This window comes from Vanessa tameamea, chromosome 11 (assembly GCF_037043105.1).
Source record: "Vanessa tameamea isolate UH-Manoa-2023 chromosome 11, ilVanTame1 primary haplotype, whole genome shotgun sequence".
NCBI classification, from domain to species: Eukaryota; Metazoa; Arthropoda; class Insecta; order Lepidoptera; family Nymphalidae; genus Vanessa; species Vanessa tameamea.
The window spans coordinates 7,640,145-7,667,550 of NC_087319.1; the positions used below are offsets into that span (position 1 = coordinate 7,640,145).

A 27,406-nucleotide genomic window follows, 5' to 3' on the forward strand; every position below is an offset into this window, starting at 1 on the left:
ATTACACTTATTTTTTTATTTCAATTATGTTTTGGTAAGTAAATAATAACCCTAAACAGTTTTAATTGTGAATGAAACTATTTAATGGTTTCACAATAGTTGGCGATAAATATAATATCGTACAGAACGTTCAAATTTTTAAAGTATAGAAACTTACTTTCGATATTGATATAAATATATAATTTATTGTATTGAAATAGATCTATAAATCAATGAAAAATATTACAAATACCTTTATTCAATTTAAAATATTATATCATTTATTTTAAAGATAATATTACAATATTTTTCGTTTATAAGCATATCTTTAAAATAAAAAATAAATATACAAGTATTACTAGGTATAATATTTACCTAATTGTGAAAGATATTCTTTATAATCATCAGAATTTACTGATAGGTACTTTAAGAGTGAAGCATAAGCTATTGAGAACCGTTACAAAATTAATCGACTTTTTTAAATATGAAGTAATACTTAAGTCATAAAACAAACGACTTGCGATATTCCAAATTTTGTCAGCAAAGTTGTATAGAATTAACAATAATTAAGAAAATTTTATGTGGTTGCGCTGTGATAGGCCGAGCAGGAGCATAGCAAATTATTTTTTTTTGGAATCGTCCAGCTTTAGGCATTCATGAAAATTACATGGACATGTTGGTTCTAGTAGTCACTACAAAAAGCACACATGAGTCTCCGTTGACTGAATTAGAATTTTAGTACCTAGTTCCTATTTAAGTATTCATTGTTCGAATCGAAAAATCTCATGTGAGCTTAGGGGCTCGAGTAAAATTTCATGACATATTACTAAGGGCTTGTCGAAAAACTCCAAAATCAACTCGCGTATCCATTTAAGGGATGGCCCCTAACACCCCATCAATGAAACACTTCTATAGCTTGGGTAGTCAATATTTTTTTATTCGTTATGATTTCACAGAAATTCAGGCTGACTTCTTGACTCCATTGTAAGTCAATCCGTAAGTTAAATACAAGCCAGTTACACGTGTTAGCCAAGGACAAACCTAGATAGGAGCGTCCATACAAACAGGCTGGATATTTATTCAAATAAAACAACTTTTTCTCAACGCAACTCTTTTTGTATATGTCTTTTTTAATGTCTACCTGTACTTTTAATTTTAAAAGAAAGTCTTCGATGATAATTAGTAAAGATGTATTTTACCTTTAACTATTAATTTATTAAATAATTGGTTATCCTTGATTTTAAATAGTAGGTAAACAAGTTGCAGTAAAAAATACCCTCGTGGTCAGTGTTCTTCAAATTACGAATATTCGTCAATATGTATTTGTACTTAAAAGATTTTGTGTAATTTACGGAACTACAGATACTTTCCTGCAAAAGAAAAATCTTTTTTAGCCGACTTCAGTAAAGGAAGTATTGATTTTTTTACGGAATAATATATATGTAAGTACTTATTATTTATTATTATTTTCATGCAAACTACTGATTAAATATGGATCATCATACAATCACTATTGGTGTTAGGCAATTTGAATAAACGACGGAGCGCTACTTACATAATAGGTAATGCAATAAGCCTTGATTGACTTCAACGAATATTCGCTATTACTAGAATTGTATAATGAATTCCTTATTTTATTTCTTACATATTTTCAAGTTCTATACTTTGCTTACTAATTTTATTCTTTATAAAATTAGTATGGAGAGTTAATTAAAAATAAATACAAAAATGTACAAAAAAAGTACTTATAATATGATTGCAAATAATTGAGTACTTAAAAATTATATTGATAATTAGATAGCACCAAAATATATAATATGTAATTTAATGAAAAAGGGTAGGAGATGGAAGAAGGAAGGTTAATAGTAACAATGACGATTTGAAAAGTTTTTGGATAACGAGGACCGTATATACCCCAATAGGGTTTATCGTTCTAGTCGACTTATATTTTTAACGCAGTGATTTTAAGTAACGTTTTATTTTACTTACTAACTGTATGTATAGGCTCAGACAATATATTGATCAACACCGTATCATTATTTTACGTAGCTCTCATCCTTAACGTATCCGTCAACGGTCAATCTTATTAATTTCGTATAAGGGATCGCAGGTGGCTGACGAAACCATCTTCGTTTTCAATGTACTTAATAAGATATAACTAAATATATTACTAACAAATAAGATATTATAAGCTAACGAGCAAAATTACTTTTTCATTCGTATTGTAATTTTTAAAATATGCCATCTTTACTTCATTTAATGCGTTTATTCAAGTAAGAAAGTGTACTTATTTTGTTCGTCAAATGCTATGTTTGCAAATGATTAGTATAAAAACCGAAAATTAAGAATAAGGATTGTTTTATGATTACAATTTTTTGTCTATAATAACAAATATAGAAGATTGATTTTATAAAAAAAAAAAAAGATAATTTATGAGTCATTAGTGAGATTAGATATAGCGATAGGGAGAGCTGTGCGCTCGATAGCCGCCCACACACAGACCTATAATTATCCACCATTGTCCACAATACGATATAAACCTTCATGTAACGCGCATTCGTCGAGATTTAAGATACAACTTCTAGCCATTACTAGCTGTTTCTTAACGCTTCGCCTATAGGGCTGCGATACTTCAAATACTGCCATCGCTGCAGTGTGGTTACAAAAAAAGTTACAATTATATTGTAATTTTAATTATATTGGTTTATACTGAATAAAGGGTAATTACTAACATCGTTTTAAGCTGTTTTCTAATTTATCTACGACTTTTAATACCTATGATTTCTATACTAATATTATAAATGCTCTAGTAACTCTGTCTGTCTGTTACGATTTCAAGGCAAATCGTGTTCAATTTCTTCATTTTAAAAATGTGCTAATGGGTATGATGCCTACTGAAAAAAGTTATAAAATACTGTCACAAAGTGTAGTTATATGAAATACAGTAGAGATAATGTTAAATTACTAAGTGTCAATATATAAATAAATACTAATACTTGACTCATCAGTACAAATAACAAGCAGTTATATAAAGGTATTCTAGCAATTTCCCCAATAAATTTGTAAAAAGAGAGGGACGAGAGAGGAGGGTGAAACTTTATAAATGAAGTAATGTTACTGTTTAAAGAAAGTAATGTGTAAATTCATTTATTTAGGTAAGTGACGATTTAGATATTCAAACATATCGTGATAAATTGAAGGGGACATTATTTTGTATGAGGTTTCCTTTGTTATAAAAGATACAAATGTGAACCATACCGTAGGGTCGATTTTTTGCGTAGCAGTTCAACAGTCAGTCTTATTTATGTCTATAATTTATATATGTGTTGTTATTATTAAAACATAACCTAAAAGTAAAAATAGCAAGATGGATGTTCGTGACAAGCTGAATTCCACGTGGATGAAGCTGCGGATTCTCTGTTATCACTCTGGGCCCATTTTTTTGTTTTACGAGGAGGAAATGCATGTACGCATGCCGCCCGGTCTGGGGATCGGGACGGGTATGTGGGACTCAACCGGGCTCTAATGCCCCGTGCCAGGGCACGCTAATGCTAATGCCCTGTCCTACCCACCAAAACCATCCACGGGTTTCCATCATGCCGCCGAGTGGTGAGGCCACGGGATCGCCAAGGACATGCAACCGCGACCCCACCAGCGGCAGTTGGCTTGTCTCGCTTGATATTATAAATTTTTATTTTAGAATGCTGACATGGTATCTAAATCAAATATTGCTCTAGACTGAGTCTAGACGGTGCATAGTGCAGTAGTTAACATTAAAATAGTATCTAATATTATAGTTCGTATTGTGTTATAACTATTTGTTTTTTTTTTATAATTACATAAAAAGCATAATTTAAATTTATTTTAAGAAAAAAATTGCTACGCTTATTGTTTGAGCTACAAATGATATAAAAAAATAATCGTGCTTAGGGTTAAAATCAAAGCTAAAATAAAGATGCTAAGGAATCAGTATTATTTTTTTAAAAAAAGAATCAGCTAAAAGTGGAACAGAGAGCCGATTAAGCACCGTTTTTTTTGCTTACTAAAGGTAGGTACAGTTGGACTTTTGTGTGCTTCTACTCTATTTTATATAGAATATTTAATTTATTTAACTAGTACAGATAACTGTACAAAATGATTATTTCTTTGAGTTAAACCGAAATACAACCAAAATTTATTGTATGTATTCAAATTAATTTGACATAATATGCTAATCTGCACCAAGAGAGATCTAATAATGTTCACAATATATTAATGTCACAATCGGTGCATTTAAAATAGAAATAAATGTAAATGATACTTAACTAGGACAAGGATTCAGTAGGAAGAAGAATCATACCTTTCAATTAATAATAATTTTAAATTTATAATACCTACATACTACTTATATGATATAATTGAATGCAAATGTTTTGCTGCGCACTTATGTGCTTTAGCCCTCCAAATATAAAAAAACTGAATGTCAGGTAGAATGCGCACAGATTAAAACAACCAAAAACTACCAACGAATCACTAGTTATTTCTTTCACTGTACTTAGTAAATAATAAGATATATGTAATAGTTCTCGTGTTTTAGGTATTAGCGAGTCCATTTAAAAGGAATCCTTTCACTTTAGGATTTAAGATTACATCACAAAGACGCAAAATATATAGACTGAAGATTAAAGAGAAATCATTGTAAAATTTAAATAAATTAATGTTTATCCACGATAATGCTATTATGTCGTTGTTCCACTGTTAAAGAGCATTTTATTCATTATCCAAAATGTAGAGATTTCTAATTTTAAACGAATTTAAGAATATAAAATGTAAGAACTGCTTAAAAAGTAATAATAAAACATTTTTATTTTAAATAATTGTAAATAGAATATCTAGGTTAATTTTCGAATAATATTTCTGTATTTAGATTTTATATTATAATTGTTAGTTCAATTATGCTATGAAGCTTAAAATGTAAGTCTTTTGAACAATTGTTATACATAACAATTAAAATCAATAATAATAATAGACAGGGCTATATTCCAGCGCTCTAACTGGCAATTTTAATGACAGTGACATGTTTCGTTTCATACCATAAAGGCGTACTGCAAATTATTTCTCATAGTTTTTAATATCTTCCTTATTTAGCTGTAGTATAATGTTACGACATGCATATCAAATGTCAAGTTTGAATGGGTCACGGTTTCCAGCCAAGAGCTAAGTTTAAAAATCGAACAGATTATTAAACGCAACCGATAGAATTTCTTGGAACACTAAAATATTTTAATATCTGAAAATAGTCTGAATATACTAAAAAAATTCGAAGTTCGAAGATTTAAATTGTAATACGGTGTTTAATATATCAGAATGGATGTAAACAATTTGTTCCAGAACTTTAAGCGAATGCTTTTTAATAAAGAATACAATATTCCATGAAGTGATAATAATCAACATTGAAGTCTGTAAAAGGGGGATTCTTGCCTATGTTGTGGAATTGACTGCTTCGAATTCTTCTGCCCACTTTATCGAACCGCGGCGATGTTCTCGGCTGATCCGGCGTACTTCTGACGTACGGGTATACCACACTAAACTCGTAGTTTAAACCCGATTGTATGGTATAAAATGGATGGTGAACATTCCTCACATGGTGAATATTCCTCAAAATATACGCCCTACGAATAGATAAGCAATCCGTTTATTTTTTAACTTTTTATTCCGATATAGCCCCGTGGAACCTTGAGAGCTCTCGAGTTCACCGGCACATTACTTAGAGATAATCAGTACGGATGGATGAGTCACGAACGATGGTAAGATACGGTCGAATCGACTCTTTGTCAAACCCGCCTTGCTTACGGTACCACGAGGCCTTCCATAAACGGAGACTTATCTACATAGTCGTATATACCTCAAATTTTCTGGCAAGGAGCCATGTCATTGTTATTGGTGTTTGTGTTCACAGTTGAAATCTGATTTAAGTAGTGAATGTTTTTGATCAGTAATGACCGAACATATAATACGATAGGTAATAATATAGTGTTACAAGAATAATTTTACTGCAAGCAGAGTAAGGGTGTTTTAATCTTTGGAATAAAATTACCTTATTTCATTAAGAATATTCATTAATTCTATAATACACATCATTATTATATTAGGGCTATGTTATAATTAGTAAAAACTCTAAAATAAAGTTCCAAATAACATAATCTTACTCGCGATCCTAAAATCTACTTATTTGAGCCAGTACGTAACTGGCCCAAATAACTCGGTTTAAATAGATATTAAGTATGTGATTATTGTTAAATAAATGTTTAAACCTTCTCCTCAAAGGGAGAGGGGGCCTTAGACCAGCATTGGGAAATTTACAGGCTGATAATGTACGTAATGTAGTGTTTAAACTTAATTTTGGATATTTTACTCCAAGTTTGTGCCTTGGCAGATTTAAAAGGCTCTGTGTTCTCTCATTTTTTGCTGCCTTAAATATGGGCAATCCTATTTTGTCTAACTCAGCAAAAAACTTTATGTAACCTCAAACTCAGTAAAATATTTTTTGTAATAAGACATATATAAAAAAAGGGAATTGAATATATGCTTTGTCGTACAGTAAATAGCCGCTTACAATTATATTTTTAATGTGAAAGTAACTCAGTATGAGTTACATCATCACGCTTAAACCGCTGAATGGTTTGAAATTAGTGGAATAGTACTGATAGTAATTAATTTTGTCATAGCCTGGGATCTGGATAAATATAAAAAAATACAGAACTTATAGATTTGTACGTCAGTATAGTCACAAGAGACGAATATGTAGCACAACATAAATGATAATTTGGTATTAGCTAAAATGATGTAAAATATAAAAAATCTGGAAATAAGGATTCAATATGCTGCCGATGATAAAACAAAAGCAGATGGAACAAAAACATAGTAGTGAAGAAACAAAATCAAAAGCAAAAAGAAGTACTACCTACCTCATTCTTCTTTTAATTCTTTTAATCTAATATTGACGTATACATCAATATTAAATGAAATTAATAGTTAAAGTGATAGAACTGTTTATGTATTAACAAAAGACACATGGTTTCACAACAAAAATTTGTATTCTGTCTTTTGTTAAAATATTTTTATTAACAACTTTTTCATATTTTATAACGATAATCAAGGTGTTACTAAATAGTACTCGTATACATTAAGCATAAACTGAATTAAAAGAAGTACGTTAATCCTAGATTTTTTAATAAAAAATATATTAAAAAATTGCATAATTTTAAAGTATTTTTTTATTATATGTCTTTGTTATGCATGAGCAAAATATCATTTCAAAACGCAGATGTTTACTTAAATTGTACATTGAAATTGAAAAGAATCATGAAGTTGTTCGGATACTTTTTTCTGGGCAACGTTAGTGCAGCCAGCTATTATTAATCCCCAGATAAAAACACTCCGGCACAACGTAATTGCGAGGGCGACGATCTATGGTCTCGAGTCTCAATCATGACTAGGGTTACTAAATAATAAAACACATTATAACAAAGGCAAATTATAAAAATAATTTATTTTTATAATTTTACTTTATACATTATATTATAAAACAAAATATTATAAAACTTTATTAATTTTCATTGATATTTTATAGATATATATTCGAGAATAGATGAGTAATTAACATACATGATAATAACTATCTTGCCATAGACTCTGATACCATTAGAAGGTCTTTTTTATATTGTAAAAAAGAATGTGAACATTCTAAACTTTAATTTCTAGGGCTTTCTCAGTTTTCATCTTAGAAAAATAACCGATTCAAAGTATTATATGTTCGTAGAAGAAAGACAGCGAACTGTGTGCTGCTGACGTAATGAGCTTTTAAAAAACAAAAATGATTTTGATAGACCAATCACTGACTCTTAAATTTAATGCAGAGAAATATTAAACATTCTTTGCAACACCAAATTTGGAAACTAAAATGTTATGTCCCCTGTGTATGTAGTCACGCTGGCTCACTCACCCTTCAAACTGGAACACAACGAAAATTAGTATCGCTATTTGACGGTAGGAAATGCACTTGCACAAAGCCCTTTCATTAAGACAAATGTATATTAATAATAAATAAATTAAAAATATGTGAATGTTTTTCAATTTAAAATTGCAACCCTTTTTATTCAACTATTGATTTTACTCATATTAACAATTTACATTGGCAATAAATTAATTTTAGAGTTCTAGTCCATTTTTAATTTCGTAAGTTTCGTGACGAAATAAATTATTTTTATTCATAGACCTATTGAACATATCTCCTTACAGCGTCAATGCAATACCACCATGGAAATTGTTGTCAATTATTTTTCTAATTTTCACATTTCTTGAAAAGTCATAAAAAATATAAAAAAAACTAAGTTTCAAATTATTTTTTGTCGGAGAAGCAGCTTAATGCTCATAACATCTATGATCATTAATAACTGGCTCCGGAACCGGACAAACCGGAACACGGCAATACAGAGTATTGATGTTTAGCGTTAGAATAACTGATGAGTTACCCAAATAGCCCAGACCAGTATAAATCCATACTATTAACCGGAAGGTACCTTTTGATTTTCATGAATATAGTCTATGTATAAATATTGCATTTTACAGTTCAATGAGCTTACTCTTGTCAATATTAAACGTATACTATAACTAAGCATAATAATATCTAGGGAAGTTTTACATGGTGGTACGACCTTGTGCAAGCTCGTCTTGTAGGTAACACCCACTCACACATCACATATTATACCACCAAACAGCAATACTCAGTACTGTTGTGTTCCACAGGTGAATGAGCTAGTATTACTGCAGGCACAAGGGACTCCCAAGGTTGGCAGTTTGTTGGCGATATAAGAAATAGAAAAAGTTAATATTTCTTACAGTGCAAATGTCTATTTGCAGTGGTGGCTAGTTACCATCAGATGGCCTATTAGGCCAGCCGCCGAACTAGATCATAAATAAAAATAAGTTAGTAATAAAGTAAACTTTTTAATGAATTAAAACTGTTTGTATTATGTGAAAATCATTATTTATTCTGTGAATGTGTAACACGTCCAAACTCCAAACTTGATGTAATCAGATGATCAAACGATAAACGAAACGAGACTCAAAGTCATACGTTCACATAACTTTAATGAATATAAAAATATGTATACAAAACATTATGAAATCTAAACCACATTATCTGCACAGCACCATTGATATTGCCTGTCCGTTTCAGAAATGCTAAACTATCGATTAACGCCATTTATTAGTACTGGGTTGTAACATAATGTGCACTTAACAATATCTATAGCGTAAACAAAGACATTTTGCTAGTGAAAACATAATAATTCACTAGAATTGTAGCGTAGCTGGATAGGATGTAATTATATCGCCTATCAGCGAATGCGTTACCTCAGATATAATATATTGCCTGTAAGATGAATGTTGCTTTTTAATGACTGGATCCTTAGAGAAGATTTCGTCTTAATTTACGTTGTAGGTGGTAAGATTATTGCTTAACGTGTAAGTTGCAAGTTTTATACAAACTTAGCGTATTCTACATTGCTCTGGTTAAGGCACGCATTAACCTATTCCATAATAATTTACTGTTAAAAGCGTTTATATTTATTTTTTTCCTTATTATTTTAATTTTAGAGGATAATCGTATAACTCATTAAATTGTATAACAATTCATAAACAATTAATAAAAAAATTGACGTTTTCTTTTTAATTTTTATGTCCTGTCCGCTAATTCAAGGCAAGGTAAACTTATTTATTAACACGAACTGATTAGGTGTCATAAATATATGAATAGTTATTTAAGTTTTTAGTTTACCTGTGTACAAATTTAAATTCAGTTTTAATATTTCTATTTAAATAAATAGATTTTGATTTATTTTAGTATTAAATAAGTGTTGTAGTTTTTTTTATTATAGGTATATGAACGCGCTGTTCAAATGAGACCGAGTTGTTTATAGAAGCATAGTTTTACATCCTTAGTGGTGGAGTTTATCTTATTATTTAAATGGGACTATCGTAAAGCTTTCATCTATCGTTTAATATAATCAGTTTTTTACATTAAAAATTCAAAAACACGACAGCCCTGAATGAATTAAGTAATAGCATTATCCAATTACCAAACCTGTTCCTTCATTTTTAAGTTTATTTATTATTATGTTATAAACTCACATACATACATGAACGCTGAAAACATAAAAGTCCTATTTTGGGCTGTGTGAATATAGACAAAGCGAGTAATATACACACAATAAGTGACAAATGCCATAATTTTCAATTATATTCTTATTTTAATGGGTGTATTTTATTCTACTTGGTGGTAGGTGAGGGACACCTATCATATTATATTCTACCACCAAACAGCAATACTTAGTAGTATTGTATTACGGTTTGAAGGATATGTGAGCCAGTGTAACTACTGACACAAGGTACATAACATCTTATTTCCCAATGTTGATGGCACATTGGTAATGTGAAAAACGATTAACATTTGTTACAGTCAAAATGTCTATAGGAAGTGGTGACCACTAACCCATAAAAGTGTCAAATTTGTCAGTCAACCTACCTATTTCACATAAAAAAATGTATGTCGTTTTTAGGTTGGGCCCACACTGAATCTATTGAGTTTCTTATACAAAAAAAAACAAACGATAAAACAACTAGTTTTCTACCCTTTATTCCAATCTTACATTTCTCGAAGTGGATTTAATTTAAAATAAGAAATAAAAAATAAGACCACCCTCGATAAATTATTGATCAAATAAAAGAAGCACTATCAAAATCACCGAAGTGTTCATTCATATAAAAAATAAGATCGAATTGATAACATCCTCCTTTTTTTAACCCGGATAAAAATGTTTTATTCCTTTTGACGAAGAAAACTTCTTGTGTATACTATATAACAAACCCGTAAAGGCGCTCAGGCGAGGTTTTTTTTAATAATATATTAATTAAATAAGTCAAATTTTTCGTGGACAATTGATTTATCCCTTGGTTGCCAGTCTTTTTCTAATAATAGGTAATATTATAAAGAATGCTAATCAAAGTAATGCTTCGAAAATTAAATGATCACTTGTTCCGAAAATTTACTTTATTTTTATACTTAAGTAAAAACTTTTTAGAATATATTACGTGAAATGCAAATTAATTAATTACTAGTTGAGTTCACTCTGGTTTCGTATCGATATTGTAACTATTGAATTTATTTATACGCGGTTTCCACGGGAAAGTATGAGTAAGGGTGATTCTCATGGAAAAATCCGTTACATGTACGTATCATCGGGAGCAGCGCCCTTCCTGTTTGCTTTATTTGTCGATAGCGCTCACTTTTTACTTCAGTTTAACAACCTTTCTCCCTTCAATAAAGATCTTAGTCGACGTAATAATCGCTAACAGAAACACGATAATGGCAGTCTTTTAGACACATCCAAAATATAAAATTTGTGACAATTATTGCCCTAAGTAAATGATATAAGTATATATTAATAAACATTCACAATGTGAAATCAAAATATTAAACGCCAATGTCAGGTGATTATCTAATTAAGAACATGAAATATTGTTTTAACGCGAATAGAAATTGCAAGATAATGTTGACTGACGTCCTCATAATATTGTAAGCATTTTAAAATAAATATATGTACCTACAAGCGGGAATGGTCTTCACTGCTATTATGAGGTTGTTCACATATTACCTAATCAGTCAACTTATACACCAATACGTTATAAATTATTGTCACCGTGGCATAAAGATTTATTCGATTTACGTGGAAAGTTTACTCAGTTATATCATTAGAAAAGTACCGTGTCATAGATATGCACAAGGTGCGAAATTAATACCACACGCAATATTTCTTAAAATAAATGTCTACCTTAGGAAATCTCAAATTATTAAAAAAATATAAAATTGCCTAAATCTAAATCTTATTATCTTTGATTAATTCTATCTAGTAACTTTTATATTTGACAGATGATTCTACGTCAGGAGACTATAAATGAGTAGTTTATAACTGAGAACTGTATATATAATAATTAGTAGGTATATAGTAAATAAATAATTGAACAAGACTTATGTATAAACTGAACAGTGATAATAATACAGACTACATTTCAGAATCGAAGTATAATACTAGTAAAAAGTATCCGATCTATAAGAGTATACATACATGAGATGGTTTTCAAAAGAAGTTAACATTAGAAGTATACAAGTATCACTATTACCAGAGATACTTGGCGTTGAGTTACATTGAAGTGTAATGTATCTTCGAATTACTTGAAATAATGGTCGAGAATCAATGATTTGATTAATAACCGAAGGCTTTCTTAAAACGAAATATTATTTTTTGCCTCGCTCTATTTAATTGGTTATGATGATAGGAACTTACCATTAATCGATGTCAAGCAAGTATAATTTATCAAATATATCCATCTTTCAAAGACACTTCCGCGCAATTAAGATTATTGAAATAACACGCTTCACATCTACATTCATAATAACTAATAAGAAATGAATAAAAAAACATGTGATTGACATCTAACTCACAAAGTACTAATTTCTCAAAAGTAAAGCCAAGATTGGTTAAGTCATTATTCTATTAGGTCGATTTCAAATGATAAATTAATAAGTGATATATGGGTATAATTATAAAAACGTGAAAATGTCAAGCAAGTATAATTTATCAAATATATCCATCTTTCAAAGACACTTCCGCGCAATTAAGATTATTGAAATAACACGCTTCACATCTACATTCATAATAACTAATAAGAAATGAATAAAAAAACATGTGATTTATCGCACTCATTAAGCTGACCGTAAAAAGTATTGCATAATGCGTGCCATTAAAGCCACACCCTTATCAGAGGTTAATATTCGGCCTCGTCCGCCAACCGCTGTACGCAAGTCCCACGTACATCCGCGAGCCTTTGACATAATCGTGTTTTACTCAATTCGATACCGAAATGATATAAAAGTGCGGAACATTGTGATTGGATTAGCACGATTTGGTCAAACCACTATTGAATTCGATTTTTTCTTAGTTCATATTTTTTAACTCAGATAATTTTCAATTCAAATCATTGTTACATTTAGATAGATGCGTCACGGGTACTAGAGGCTCTGTACAAACTTTGTACAAACTAGTGTGGGAACTAACCATCATTTGCGATGCGGTGTATCGGTTTGATGGTTGAGTGAGCGAGTGTAAATACATAACATTTAACATGGTCGGCGCTATATAGATGGTATCCGAAGTGATTTATATATTTTACAGAGTCAGGGTTTATGAGCGAACCACTACTATACGATGGTAAATTTGCGCGTTTGCGTTTGGAGCTTTTTAATCAGGGTTTTTATATTAACACACGTAAAGATGTTGATCCTGAGGTCTCTCCAGTCGCGTCAAATCGCCGTGTCATCGGGTCGTGAGAATAAAGGAATAGACGGTACCTACACCTGTGTTTACTTACACACTCAAACATCATAATATCTCCTGCGCAGTTGAATATTGAGATTGGTTGAGAATAAACGCCTGTACGAAAATCGGACAGGAGGACATCAAACCAAATATATAATTGTATTATTTTACTGGAATATATATTTTTAACATATACATATTGTTATATATATTTTTATATGTCTGGTAAGCTAACCAATCCTGAGATATTATCTTCTATGGAGAATCACTATACGAAACAAATTTCAAATTTATTATTTTATTATAGCACGAAACATGTAACAAAACACAAACTATATAACAGTACTCGTAGTTACGATTGAGATTATTTAAAAAAATAAACAGGTCTATGCGAAAACTTCAACTCCGATGAGAAACATCGATAAACCTGAATATTTATATTAAACTCCCACCGGATTATGAATGAGACGTCTTCATATTCTAATATTCACATTAGTGCATAATTTGTATGTAAACCTGTTCACGAGTAGCTGCAGTAGAAATAAATACTCCGTTATAAGGTTTTAGGTTTCTAGCGCGTCAGGGTTTGCTTGAAATCCTTGAATATAATTAATAGTTATATAGAACATATGTACATATATGTATACTTTCAATAATATGTATTGTATAAATACGTTATGAAAACATTAAGTCACCGATTGCAGTATTTACTTCTGCGACTTTTATTATTTGTAATTCTTTTTTTTTTTAAATAAAAAATGTAAAACTCAAGTGTTGTAAAAAATAAGAAGTTTTTATATGAAAGATCTTTTTGTTTTCTCGTGGATGATCAAATTATCAAAACATATTTTATATAGATCAGGTCTATTCATCGAGATGATGTATACAAAACATTTTTATAAAGTGGAATTTCATTGTCTACGTAGTAAAATTCGTTTCGAACGAGATTGGATATTTGCATGAATTTTAATTAATAGGTACATAAAATCTTTATCAACGACTTTCTTTGTCCATGAACTCATTTGCATGGAACAAATATTGCATATTAAAGTACAGTTAAAAAAAACAGTCGCGAAATATTAATCCCCAATTATTAAAATAAACGAAGAAAACATATCTACTATATAACAGCACTAAATTTGTACTGTATGATTCTTTTATAAAAAATTAAGTATTTAATTATATTGGTAGATTATACTTTATATAAATGTATTTTTTTATGATTTCTCGTTACAGTAATGAGTAACAACTAAGCAATGGGTCAGACGGAGGAGCGTGCGCATAGCGTGCGAAGATCTCCCGAGCTGCCGCCACTTCCACCACCAATACAACCATGTAGCGGATTTCTCGGCAACGTAAGTACATAATATTTACAAAACGCATTTGATGTTTTTTTTTTTAATTTTAGTGAGCATCCGATCTTAACATAAAAGTTATGAATCTATCTATCTATCGAAGTTTAGCTTAGAATATCTATTTCAATATTAGTTACAATTATTTCGTATCTTTTAAAAGCAAGCATGACGCCGCGCCGTTTCGAATTATCAAGATACAGAAACTAAATGTTATGATAATGGTTAAAACCGGCATGTGAAGCGGGGCCCCAGCGTATATCGGATTGGCCTGCTTACAGTCACACAAATTGAGAATAACCGATGTTAATGGATGATAGGACCGTGAAAATTTTAAATCATTGTCTAGTCGGATTCCACATTTAAAGAATCATGTAATTGTACTATATTGCTTCTAAATAATGTATATTCGGTTATATTGATAAGCTTATTTATGACTTCATATAGATAGTGTTGACCTGTTAAATATATTAACTGTTACGTTTTTTAGCTTAAATGATGTAAGCATGTATAATTATGTAAACGCTTCAATCGGCTCTAACGACAATTATGCAGCATCTCAGGAGTTCCCGTTAAGGAACACCAATAATTAGGCAACATGTGGTCCATTTGTCTTGCTTTGCCGACTTTCTTATCGACAGCCAGTTTAAAAGCGTTAACGGTACAGCTACGAAAGTGAGGTGTAAATCAAATCGGTCCGGAGACCCTTGTCGCTTTCAACCGGTCAATAAGCCGACATGATGAATGTTGGACTATGTCGCCACCAGACGTCTCTGAGACTGCCGTTTTACATATTAAATTATTCCTTGTGTTTTGCAATAGGTGATTTAAACTAACGGTTGAGATAGCGCCATATTGTTTCTATCGTGTTTATAGATCGCAGCATTTTGGAATATAACTATATTTTCCCTTTATGTAGCCTCTTTATAGTTTCCTTATTGATTGATATTTATTCATTGTGTAGTCGTAAAATGGAATCTTATGAAAGATAATTAAAAGAACATGCACTGCAACCATAGCAACACTCCAGTTTTTTTAAATATAAATATAGATTTAAACATAGCATTAATAAAAAAGAAATAACTTTTTATTTTTTTCGATTTAACCTTTTTTTTTATTTATCCAGCAAGTTAGGCAGGTACCTTAATGTACCTTTAAAGAGAACACTGTTTCAGCGATAAGACTAGCTTTTGTATACCTGCGTTGTCTACTTCATCGGTACTCAAATATTTGTATATTCTATCATATCATATTTTTATATTCGTTAGCAATTAAATGATCATTGCTAAAGAAACAAAATCATTTTAAAAGTTCTTCCTCTAACTGTACAAATGTGTAATTGTTATAATGCGCCCGTTAGTACGCACTACGCAGTACCGTAGAATATGATTCTATAACGATTTGCTAAAACCGTCCGTTGTTGGGTATCACAAATCGCAACAATTTATGCTGTGGGAAGAGTGTGCCTGAGGCTAACGTAAGATTACTTCAAGCGCAATCTTCTTACGTCCATAAATTGCCCTTATTACAAACCCAGCTTTGAGGACTTGTCTTCTATTCATATTAATATAATAGACAATTTAAAAACCCTTAAACATTTGGGACGAAAGATGGATTCTGAACTTTGCTTCTGTTTTATAGTTACAGGAACTTTTTTGTGTAACTTTTTTTTTTACACTGTGCTTGTCAACAAGAAACTATGTAAATAAAATAAAAACAAAGCATTTTTATGCACGGCTTTACTTGCGTGTCTAGTCATGGGGTATATTTATCTTAGCTCACCATGTGAAATAATTATACTTCACGTATAATTTTTTGAATTACTAATATAGATTAATACAAGATTCAGTACAGTACATAGTAACAGTAAGGTAACTGTAAATATGCCTCGCCAAATGCCAAGTGTGGGCAAAGATCTTGTCATCAAAAAAAAAAGAAACTTTGAAGGTTTTACCAACACACTGGGTTCCGGTGGGTTGGTGATGGTGGATAAAACTGCGTTAAGTTTCTTCTCTGTGTTTTTTCTTCATCGCCGAACACACGAGGTTCTTCTAGGATTTTACAAATAGACATATAACATTGTTTGCAGTGCAAATAACATTTTTAACTTTATCTATAAAATACCTTTTAAGAATTTAGAGTCACTTGATTAGATTATATGTAAATATGGAAGATCCAAGAGGATTTTCACATTGATGCATTACGGCCCACCCACACGCAATCTTGTGTGTGTGGTCGGTTGTAAGTATATGCCCATACTGTCCCTTTTAAATAGAGCATTAGAGTTTTATATATTTAATATAAACATCAAGAAACTTACTAACATACTACTATATGATATATTTTTGTGCTTTATAGAACACGTTCGAGTGGATCACTTATTAAAATATTTTTATAAATAATATAATCAAAATTATAACAATTTAACATAAGTGTTTTAAGAGCTTGCGACATTGTTGTATTATGACGTTTACATTGGCAAGGATGAACCGTTATCCGAGCGACATATTATTTTACTAATGCATTGCAAAGCGTGACCAAAGACGACCTACTTAAATGTATTATTTTTTTTAAAGACCGAATCTTAATAAAAAAAATGTTTAAATACTTTGTGTTGTTTGTGAAGCCTTAAATATATTTAGCAAAATAAAGCTATATTTCAATTAAAATTAGTACATTTACTAATCTTCAACATTTATGGAAGTGAATGGGCATAATATATATGTATGTACATGAGGCGTCATAATTATAATATTTGAATATTTATTTTATACGGACGTCGAACATATAACATTCTCATAACTATCTATTAAAAATATCTTGTCTATTAATAGGTTGTCTTCGTATTAATTTTATATATATACAGCTTGTTTTCAAAACTACGCAATATAGAACCGACTAAAGTCTTGGGTAAAACAAACAATTAGCTCACACCATGTCAAGCTTTTACAACTGAAACTGCAATTGATTTTATTATAATTAGTTCCTATATCAATTTATTATCACTTCACATTATTCAATTCATTAATTACATGTCTAGTTCCAAAACTCTTTCAAAATAAACAAAAGTTAATTGCATTTTAATTTAAGCTATTTTACAGCATTATCCCTCAAGACGAGACTGGTTCTGGAAAGGTAAATGAAAGGTTACAAATACATTTCACAGTTTATATACTTTTAAATAATCATATAAATATGACATATAAATTATGTGGTAGAACATAAACAATTGTTTATTATATTTATCGTCAGCACTAAATATAAAGCTAACTTTTTATATGAATGTAAAGAAGTAACAATGTTGCATAAAATTGCACGAAGTGGACATTTGTAGAACCAATTTTAGACAGAAGACATGCTTGGTTGATGTTAAACGAATGAGGGGGCGATTACCCTGTTATATTTGAAGACAATGCGGGGCACAACACGCCTGACCTCGGAACGGCTCAAGATTACGCTTATTTGTCTTTTATTTTATAGAAAATGGCCAATTCAAGCCTCGACGGAATGTACTCACGACGCAACACGACTAGTCTTGATACTCGTCGTGAACTTTTTGTTCAATAAATTGCGGATGTATTAATATTAACTCTCGGTTATCTTAGAAATTTCCTTGTTTTTTCGTTGAAGATATAACGTGTACTGTAAATGTATGTATAAAAAACAACACTTTAATCTATCTAGTTTTATATTAATGTATCTACTTAATTCTATTAAATAATTTTCAATAATTTTGCTCTTCGCTAGCAGTTATCGTTTTGTGATTTGAATCGAATTGTGATTAATATTATTTAATTTTCTTCATCAATGCTTAAATGTTTAGAAATCGAAAGAGGCGTTTTCAGTCACGACGTGAACTAGTGAATCGTTAATTGTTGCTGCAATTAAAGTGAAAATCTCAATTGCAATTGTATCGGTCGCAGGAGATGTTGTTCTACTTCAAAACTGGACCATCGCTGTAGTTAAATTCATGCTAATGTTTATTAGTAAATTGATATAATTAAAGGTGAAATTAAAAGGAAATAAGTAAAATAGGCTATAAATTTTCGCAACTGCTCTGAAGTTTTCTATTGATGAGTTGGTTTGCAGCTGGGAGTGTGCTTGGAGTGACCACCAAGTTCTAATGCAGAACTTAGTGTACAAACATTACGCAGAATTTCACCCGAGATATCCAGGATTCCTCACGATGTTTTCCTTCATATCCGAACACGAAATGAATTACCAACAAACTAAGCATATGCAAACATTAGTGCTTCTCCGGGTTTGAACTAGTAATGTTTGAAGATTCACATGTTATGGCCACAAGGCCACCTTAACCTTAACTTTAAAAAGCTGTAAATTAATAAACAAGTACAAACTAGTGCAACATTTTTATAGTTACTTGAAAAAGTCCCGTTAACACAATGAATATTATGATTAAGTTTTGCTGTAAAATACTCCGAGGTTTATCAAGTTATATTGAACTTTATAGACAATGCTATCACGGGCCACACACATCAGCTAACAGTAAAGTCCTAAGATTAGATGCTAGATAAACCAAGAATACTAGATGGAACGACTATGCTAAACGCCAATTAGCAACAATCTCTCAGGTAGAGATAGCAGGAAAATCTTGAATGAAAACATAATTATTTTTACCTTATAACTGTAAAGATTTTTTTATTGATTTATATTTATAATTAAACTCTAACGGGGCCCTGTCTGTATACCTATATCCTGTCGGAATGTATTATTATGAATCGAAAAGAAACATAGACACTATTTTTGGAAACAATGCTCATATGTGGGAAGGCCAACGGGAAAATTAACTCCTCATTATCATCTAACTACCTTCAACGGAGTAGTGGAATAAGCCCCAAAGCTTGACTAGAATAGGAAAGGTAACTCAATAGAGGGACGCCTACTACATATTGCTTTTTTTATATTTCATTAAATAAAGAAAGAAAGAAGAGGAAAAACTGTCATTAAATCGAGAGTCAATGCGACTCTTAAATCCGCGGACAACATTACATGTTATAAAAAATAGCAATACATATTGCGTTAGATCTATGTAAATAATTTTTTATCCAGTATTCATTGATTAAGTTCGCCACAGAAAAAATTACTGTGATTAAAATTTTCCACCTAAATGTGACAAAAATATTTTTATGAAGCATTATATTACTCATCGTTTAGTAGTAATAGTACATTAAAATAAATGAACATACAATTTTATAAACAAAGAGTAATTAATAAATAATTCATTTGTTGTAGGTTAGGTAGGCTTGCACAAACTATTAACAAATAAAAACGACAATGACACGTTCAGATATAAAAAAGTATAAAAATTGTTATAAAGATATTTCACAGAGGAAGTTAATATATTACATCCTAAAATACAGAACTCTAAGTATATTATTTGATTTGATATTTATTTTGTGGTACTCCAAATACATAGTCAACTAAGACTAAGAAGCGAACTACTCAGGGGAATAACAGTGCAAGTGTGTGTGCACAAGCACACTTTCCATGGTCTCAGCTTTACGTTTCCACAAAAACATTGTCAAATCCTTAAATACAACCCAACAAATTTTTAAATTGATTTAAACCGAAGCCTTCGGGATCTGAACCCTTGAATGCTAGCTGCTAGACCAAAAGGCAGATAATAACAGGTCTTTTTGTCAACGTACTTATAATATTGCTGCATGTATTTAATTATTCATCTGCTATCCACGTTCAAACGGACACTTCCTTTTATGTTATTGAATATAAATTAAATAATAATTATATGAATAAAAATGTATTTATAGAATTGAATAAAATACACTTCAGAATATCGCAAATAGTATTTAAAATGATTTGCTTATTATATGAAATAATCAGTAAGTGTTGCTATTATTTAAAATTCGTATGTTTTTCTTTCTTTTAAATTAGGTAGAATTAAAACATACTTTTCAATCGACTTTTTAGTCTATTAATAATATAGAGTGTAAATATCCTATGATATAGAATAGACGGATGTCTACATATACATGTGCGTGCTAAATTAGCGTTTATAATTAATTTTGTACTTAACATTTGCTGATATTTATTTATTGTGATTAATTAATAATTTTGTAATAATAAAAATAAGTAATTGGTGGAACATTACGAATAAAATTATTTATTACTTACTTAAAATTCAATTAATAATAAGCTAAACATTTCTTTAATTATAGATTAATGTAATTTAATTTTAATGACACAAGTAATTAATAATTAAGTCTCACAATTCCCATAAAATTAACTTTATTGTATTTTTTTGTTTGAGAAAAAAAAATGAAACCACTCTCTTTCCAACCACTTTTCCAACACTTTTCTATTTGAATACTTAAAATGTAACTATAAACTCTGCGTGCAGCAGATTGCGTTTTTTTGATATTGCAGATATTATGTTGTTAATTTATGATTATTTGCTAAAACGATATGTTTTTGAGATACATAAGTCCAATGTATGAAATTAGAAATGTTGTGTAATTGTTACAAAAGAGTATTTAAATAGGTATATGTGGAAATGAGTTCGAAAATATACTACAGATTGAGGACGTTGCTTTAAAGAAGCTGTTTCGCTTCCGTATGCATTTCAACATGATTTTTAAAATAACTCAGGTCGCTCAGGGTATCGAACACGTAGAACTCAACAAAATATAATAGTATAATATAAAATTCAGACGTTTGAGTTTCTCAATAGTTATAAATTATATATATTGTAACTATTAGTAATTTAGATTGTATTGTCAATATCCATATATGTATTTACTCTTTCACACATACATATTTATATATGAGTGCAATAATTAATATCGATTCCGCCTTCAGATTAAAATGAAAAAGCCATCAACAAGTCCGCAAACAAATGTTTGATAGCAACAGTTGCTATTCTATAACCGTAATAGCACCACAGTAGGTTTTGATTAAAGGTTGATGTCTATATTAAAATAGCGAGAGTTAACATTAAATGATAGAATTTTATTTTATTTTCGAAAGTAAATTACCAATAAATCAATTTGTGATTTTTTTTTCTATTATATTAACTAGCAAAATATATGACACTAGCAAACGTTCAGAAAGTATGTTAAACGCCTAGTATGTAAACGGCCTAAATATATTTTGTCACTCACAACGGCCGACCGTCACGGGTGTCAAAGCAACATTCTCTTTGATTGACGTAAGAACAACCAAATAATATATTTGATTCGTATCATATTATTATGTTAAAACGAAATAATGATCTGGCGAGTCCGCTAAATAAAAATTATGATGTTTTAAATAACATTCGCGACATTTAAATCTTATTTTTGTGTCGGACGCGTCGGTTTTATTTCTGTGTAAGGATTTTGGTCATATGTATGGATATTATTGTTTCGCACTCTGACAATATCTATTTTGTTCAAAGCCATTAAAATCTTCTTTTAATATTAGATGTATAACCACGATTGTGCGTTTAATTTTTTTTTTTAGAAAAAATCTATAAATAAAGATTTTTTAATTATTCTTCGACGATTTTCCGAGTAGGTTTGTTCGACATGTTAGTCGCTAAATAAACTATGGCCGGTTGTCTTATTTTTTAGTATTGACAAATAAGGCAGTTAGTATAATTCGGAACCATTTAGGGTTGTTTGCTTAAAATACTTTATAACATCCAGTACATTAATTATATGGATAAACGCTAAAATATGTGTGTTTTTTTATTCCAACCTCTTCATTTTATTTCGTAACGTATCGTAACGTCATATCTACAAAATATGTTTAGCGTATTGTTAAAGCGTACGTATATGTTAGTACAATAATGAATAATTAAGTTTTTAGTAAGACTTCTTGAATTATATTGCTTTACTAATTTAGTTGCATTTGCATTTCGCATTAAGTGTAGTATATAAATTCAAAGCGAATATGTTATATTTTGGTGAAAAATTGCCTATATGATGTTTCTGATATTTTGGACGAAAATTTGTTTTACACGTTTGTTTTATGTTATAGTAGACATACTCACGGTTTTTGTAATATACTAAATTATGATTTTAAAATATAATATAGCGTTTATTTTAAGCGAATTATTTAATTAGCATCGAATCAATATATAAAATAACTAATAATTGAAAATGATCTGTTTATTTAATAAAAAAATATAAAAAAAAATTTGTTAATAGTATTATGGTCGTGTAAGAATTAATAATAAAAAATTCGTATAGCCAAAGTTACAATAAAAGTCTACAAATGACTATGTAAACAATTTCTTTGTCAATACAATGATAACTCAGACCAATAGAATCGTTTGAGGTTACGGGTAAATATAAAATTTTGATGACCGACGAAGAGTTCTAACAAAACTGCAAGCTAGTCAGCTATAAAATGACCATACAAAACATGTGCATTCAAAATTGCATGTAAAGGTTAGTTTCATGTAGAGTAACGCCAAAGTATGCCATTCGGTCAGCACTTGGCACGCTTCCGATTCTGAACACGCTGCGATAAACGTGAAATATACTAGTGCGTGTGAGCAAGGTGAAGGTAGTACTTGACTTTTAAGCAAAATTACAAAATCTCAATAATCTAATACCTTTTTTGTCTTAATAAAAATAAATGCAAACTGTATTTATTTTATTGTTTTAAATTTAAAAAATATGGCCAGTATTTCTGTTACTAAATGTTAATGTTGAAACTTTGTTTCATGTGTTGTTTAATGTTCATTTAAAAACTTCACCAGTAATACAAATATAAGAAAACAATTTGAAGCATATTTTTCTGCAAATATATATGACCTTAACTACCGTTCGTTACTTAATAACTCAAAAGAAAGATCATTTACTATACATACAGACGTGCTTCGAACACTTTCGCTATTCTTTCGCGATGAAAAATTGATGTTTTTAAACTCCATTAAAGCTTTTTAAATGTTAAACGTGTTTTGTAATAACGGCGATAACTTGAGTGGCAGTGAAAGTAGGGATACAAATAATATCAGGCGTGACGACCGGCGTCCATTGTGATAAACGAAAGCGCAAGAGGTCGTATCACTATCATGATTTGCAAAATTACATTAAAATTTAAAAGCAATATTGAATAACATTGTGCTAAAAGGAAATTGATTCGAATAATTCATACGTTCTTGTAGTGATTTATTTTAAATGTTGTAATTAATTTTATAAGTTTCGTAGACTAAGTTTTGATTCTATAAAAGCTTTAAGTTGTTACGGCTAAAAATATTGATATTTTTAATATTTAAATTGTTTATGATAGGATCCATTGGTAGTATTAAATTCACCAATGACACAACATTCCGTGTAAAGTGTGGATTTATAGTATAGGTAGTGTAGGTAATAAAACAGAGACTACAATAAACGGCTTTGGCATTCGGCATTTGGTAACAGGTGATGTTATCAATTATGTTTCAATTAGAAAGATCAATGAACATTGTAATTAAATTAACAACTAGTCGGCGTAAAGGTGAGAAAGGTAAATAGTTATTGGGTTCGATAGCGAATCTGATGGCTTCTGACGTTAAAAAAATTGTACAGACCACAGTGTTTGTCCGTCTGCATATTTGTGTTTAAGTTGTCCTCTGTGACGCAGGACTGTATTATAATTGTGTCCTAATTAACATTTATTTATTAATATACCATAATTAGCAATACAGTGGTATTATTAATGCTGACTACAATACTACAGCGCAGAAGTAGAAGATTGCTTCTTTCCTATCGCAAAGTTCCTATAAATTTATAAATATATAATCAGTTTATGATAATCGTAGTCACGTGGCAGATCGACACGAGACTACACAGCGCGTGATCACGCTTATTGAATTCAATATGAAACCATCACGATGTGACCTGTAATGTGAAATATTTGATGTACTAGAGTTGCTTACAAGTATCAAGATTGTTGATTTGCGCTGTTATATAGTGTTTATCGAATTCTTATTTATATACTTACTGCTTAAATTTTTTTCGACCACTTATTTTTTCGTTTGTTCTTATTAAAAATTAAAATCAAATATAAAAGAATCTTGTCCATTTATGCGATATCTTACTATGCTAAATTTTATTAGATATATATATTGTTTGGCAATTCGAATTTCATTAAAAAAATCGAACAAACAAACCAACATAGTTTTTTTATGTATATAATTATTAGAAAAAGCTTACGGCTATATCTCAATAAATATTCAAAATATTTTGAGGCATATGTCCGTCCTATAACTTATCATAATGTGAAAGTTCCATATTAATCGGATTATAAATTTTTGTGTGAAACCGGAAAATGACATTCAAACAAAACAAACGTCTTAATAATATTAGTAACACTGGCTTATATATATGGTCGTTTGTTTGGATTCGTGCTACTTGTTTTATTGGATTAACTATCCGTATGCTTACTTTCACAAAGATCGGTTGAACCTTGAGGTGGAAGCGGAGCAAATCACAAACTAAAGTACTTTTTGCCTTTTGACATACAAGATCTATATTAATGTTATAAATGCGAAATTATCTCTCTCTATCTGCCTGTCTTGTCCGTTTCTCTTTCACTGCCAAACCGCTGAAAGGAATTTGATGAGGTATGGAGCCTGAACTCCGAGGAAGGACAAAGGCTTTTTTATGCATAATCCACGGATGAATCCTCGGGTCACAACTAGTATTTTATTAATCATATTGTTTCAAGAATCATATTTGTTTCTGAGAAGTACATGCGTAAAACTCCTTGTGATCTCTATTAACCAACACAAGACAAATATACTGAAGTTAGTCTTTTTATTTTATTTATTACAACTAAATAAATTAGAGAGGAAAACATTGGCAACATTTTAACTTTAAAAAAAAAAATGACGATGATGTCCGCATTATTTATTTCAATCAGCCGTTTTCAAGCGAGACTAGCGAACTGCGTAGATAATATAGCGTAGGTACACAAGTGAACTAAATATTCCCTTTATATGTAAGTCTGATGAGACGATTTAAAATATGGTCATTCAAGTAAAAGGCCAATGGCTTAACGTGCTTTCTGAGTCAGGCAAAGATAAACACTGTCAAATTACAAATTCCGACCGGCTACTTAAAGTTTACTGAACCATAGAATTTCAGTTACTAAAGTCCATATAAGTTCAAGTAAGAGTTATTTTTTATTAAAAATAAACATTCCAATTTATAAGATTAATACAATTTGAAAGATCGATTTATTTCTCATTATTTTGAGTTTAAAGTTTTGTACAATACCAAGTTGTCGATACGTGAAAGCTGAGCGCCGGCGGCTGTGGCGCACTGGAACGAGATATGAAGGCCACAGCGAAAGTTTATTAATTGAGCTTGCCACTTGCCGGTCAAGTGCAGGAGTGCGGGTCGAGTACAAATGAAATACGATCTTCTAAATATGTGATAGTTTAAAAAGACATTTCCTTCGAATAGCATTTGTAGAAGAGATGAACGCTCTCAAATATACATTTATGTATATAAGTCGTGTACAGATCTAACATAACATTAAATAAAAATCCCGCTGAGTTACTTGCGCCGATTCTTCTCAGGTCCGAGGTGCTTATTTTCAAACTGGTAGTAGATATTTGATAGTTAATAAGCAAGTGTAACGTTTCTATATTGAATAGCGATTTTTGACATTGACTTACGTAATCTTTATGAAGCTGAAGAGCAATTCCATATATAACATGCTCGTATTTTATATTGACAGTGTTAATTTTCAGATCAATACGAATCGCTATGGTCCAGTAAATTAATGTCAATACATCGCTTCAAGTTTGTAATACTGTGAGACATTCATCAAAATAATACTAAAAACGATAAAAATCCATCAGCCAGACATCCCTGGCTGTCATTATTACGGGCTATATCACGGAACATAGTAAAAATATAATGCTACACTATATAATATTATGCTCTAGTGAATCGTTTGCTCAAGGTTCAAGTTGCTTCCGTTTGATTAATTATAGCTTCCTTCATACAAAAATAATTGGCGGATATTTTTTAACTGAAATATGTATATCCGAAAATATTTAAAAAAGTATAATTTTAATTAGCTATTTAATCAAATAAAATATTATTCAAACTTACTATGCACGTATTATTTATTTTGCTGTTCTTGCAATTAAAAATACAAGAGTAAAAATTTTACATACCACGAAATAATAACATAGCAATGAATCTTCATTTTTATTCGTTTTAAAATGAATTCCAGATTTATCAGCCTCAGAGGCAGACATAAGCGAAAAATATGGTACTTTAATTAATTTCTAAACGTATATAGAGTTTATTAACAAATCCAAAGAACTATTAATTAACAGAACGTACTCGAAAGATTAATGGTATTAATACAATATGCCTTAACCAAATCATTATAAAAAATATGCTTAAAGGCTCCTGAACGATAATGAAACTTTATGTCGACATGCAATGACTTTCTAATAGATATGGTAGTCTAAGAGCATGTAATGGTAGGATAACTAATACTAATTACGTACTAACCCAATATAAATATTTATATAGTAGATTATAAACTATTTATTCTTTCCATTATAAGTATTTGGTTAGAATTATTTGAATCTGACAGCCCTAACAGTAGGATAATTGTAATTATCCAGTAACATATACACATGGAAATCTTAATTATTTAAGTATACTTGGTAGTAGGGCTTTG

The 27,406-nt window shown here is 30.3% G+C and overlaps 1 protein-coding gene across 1 annotated transcript in view; it reads left to right on the forward strand.

The window, feature by feature from the left end:
- The window catches only part of LOC113402498 (leucine zipper putative tumor suppressor 2 homolog), a 99,711-nt gene that overhangs the window by 3,769 nt on the left and 68,536 nt on the right, over positions 1 to 27,406 (forward strand). Inside the window, exon 2 of the mRNA XM_026642776.2 lies at positions 14,634 to 14,752. Coding sequence (XP_026498561.1) covers positions 14,654 to 14,752 — 99 coding nt within the window. The 5' untranslated portion in view covers positions 14,634 to 14,653. The remainder of the gene's footprint in view (positions 1 to 14,633; positions 14,753 to 27,406) is intronic.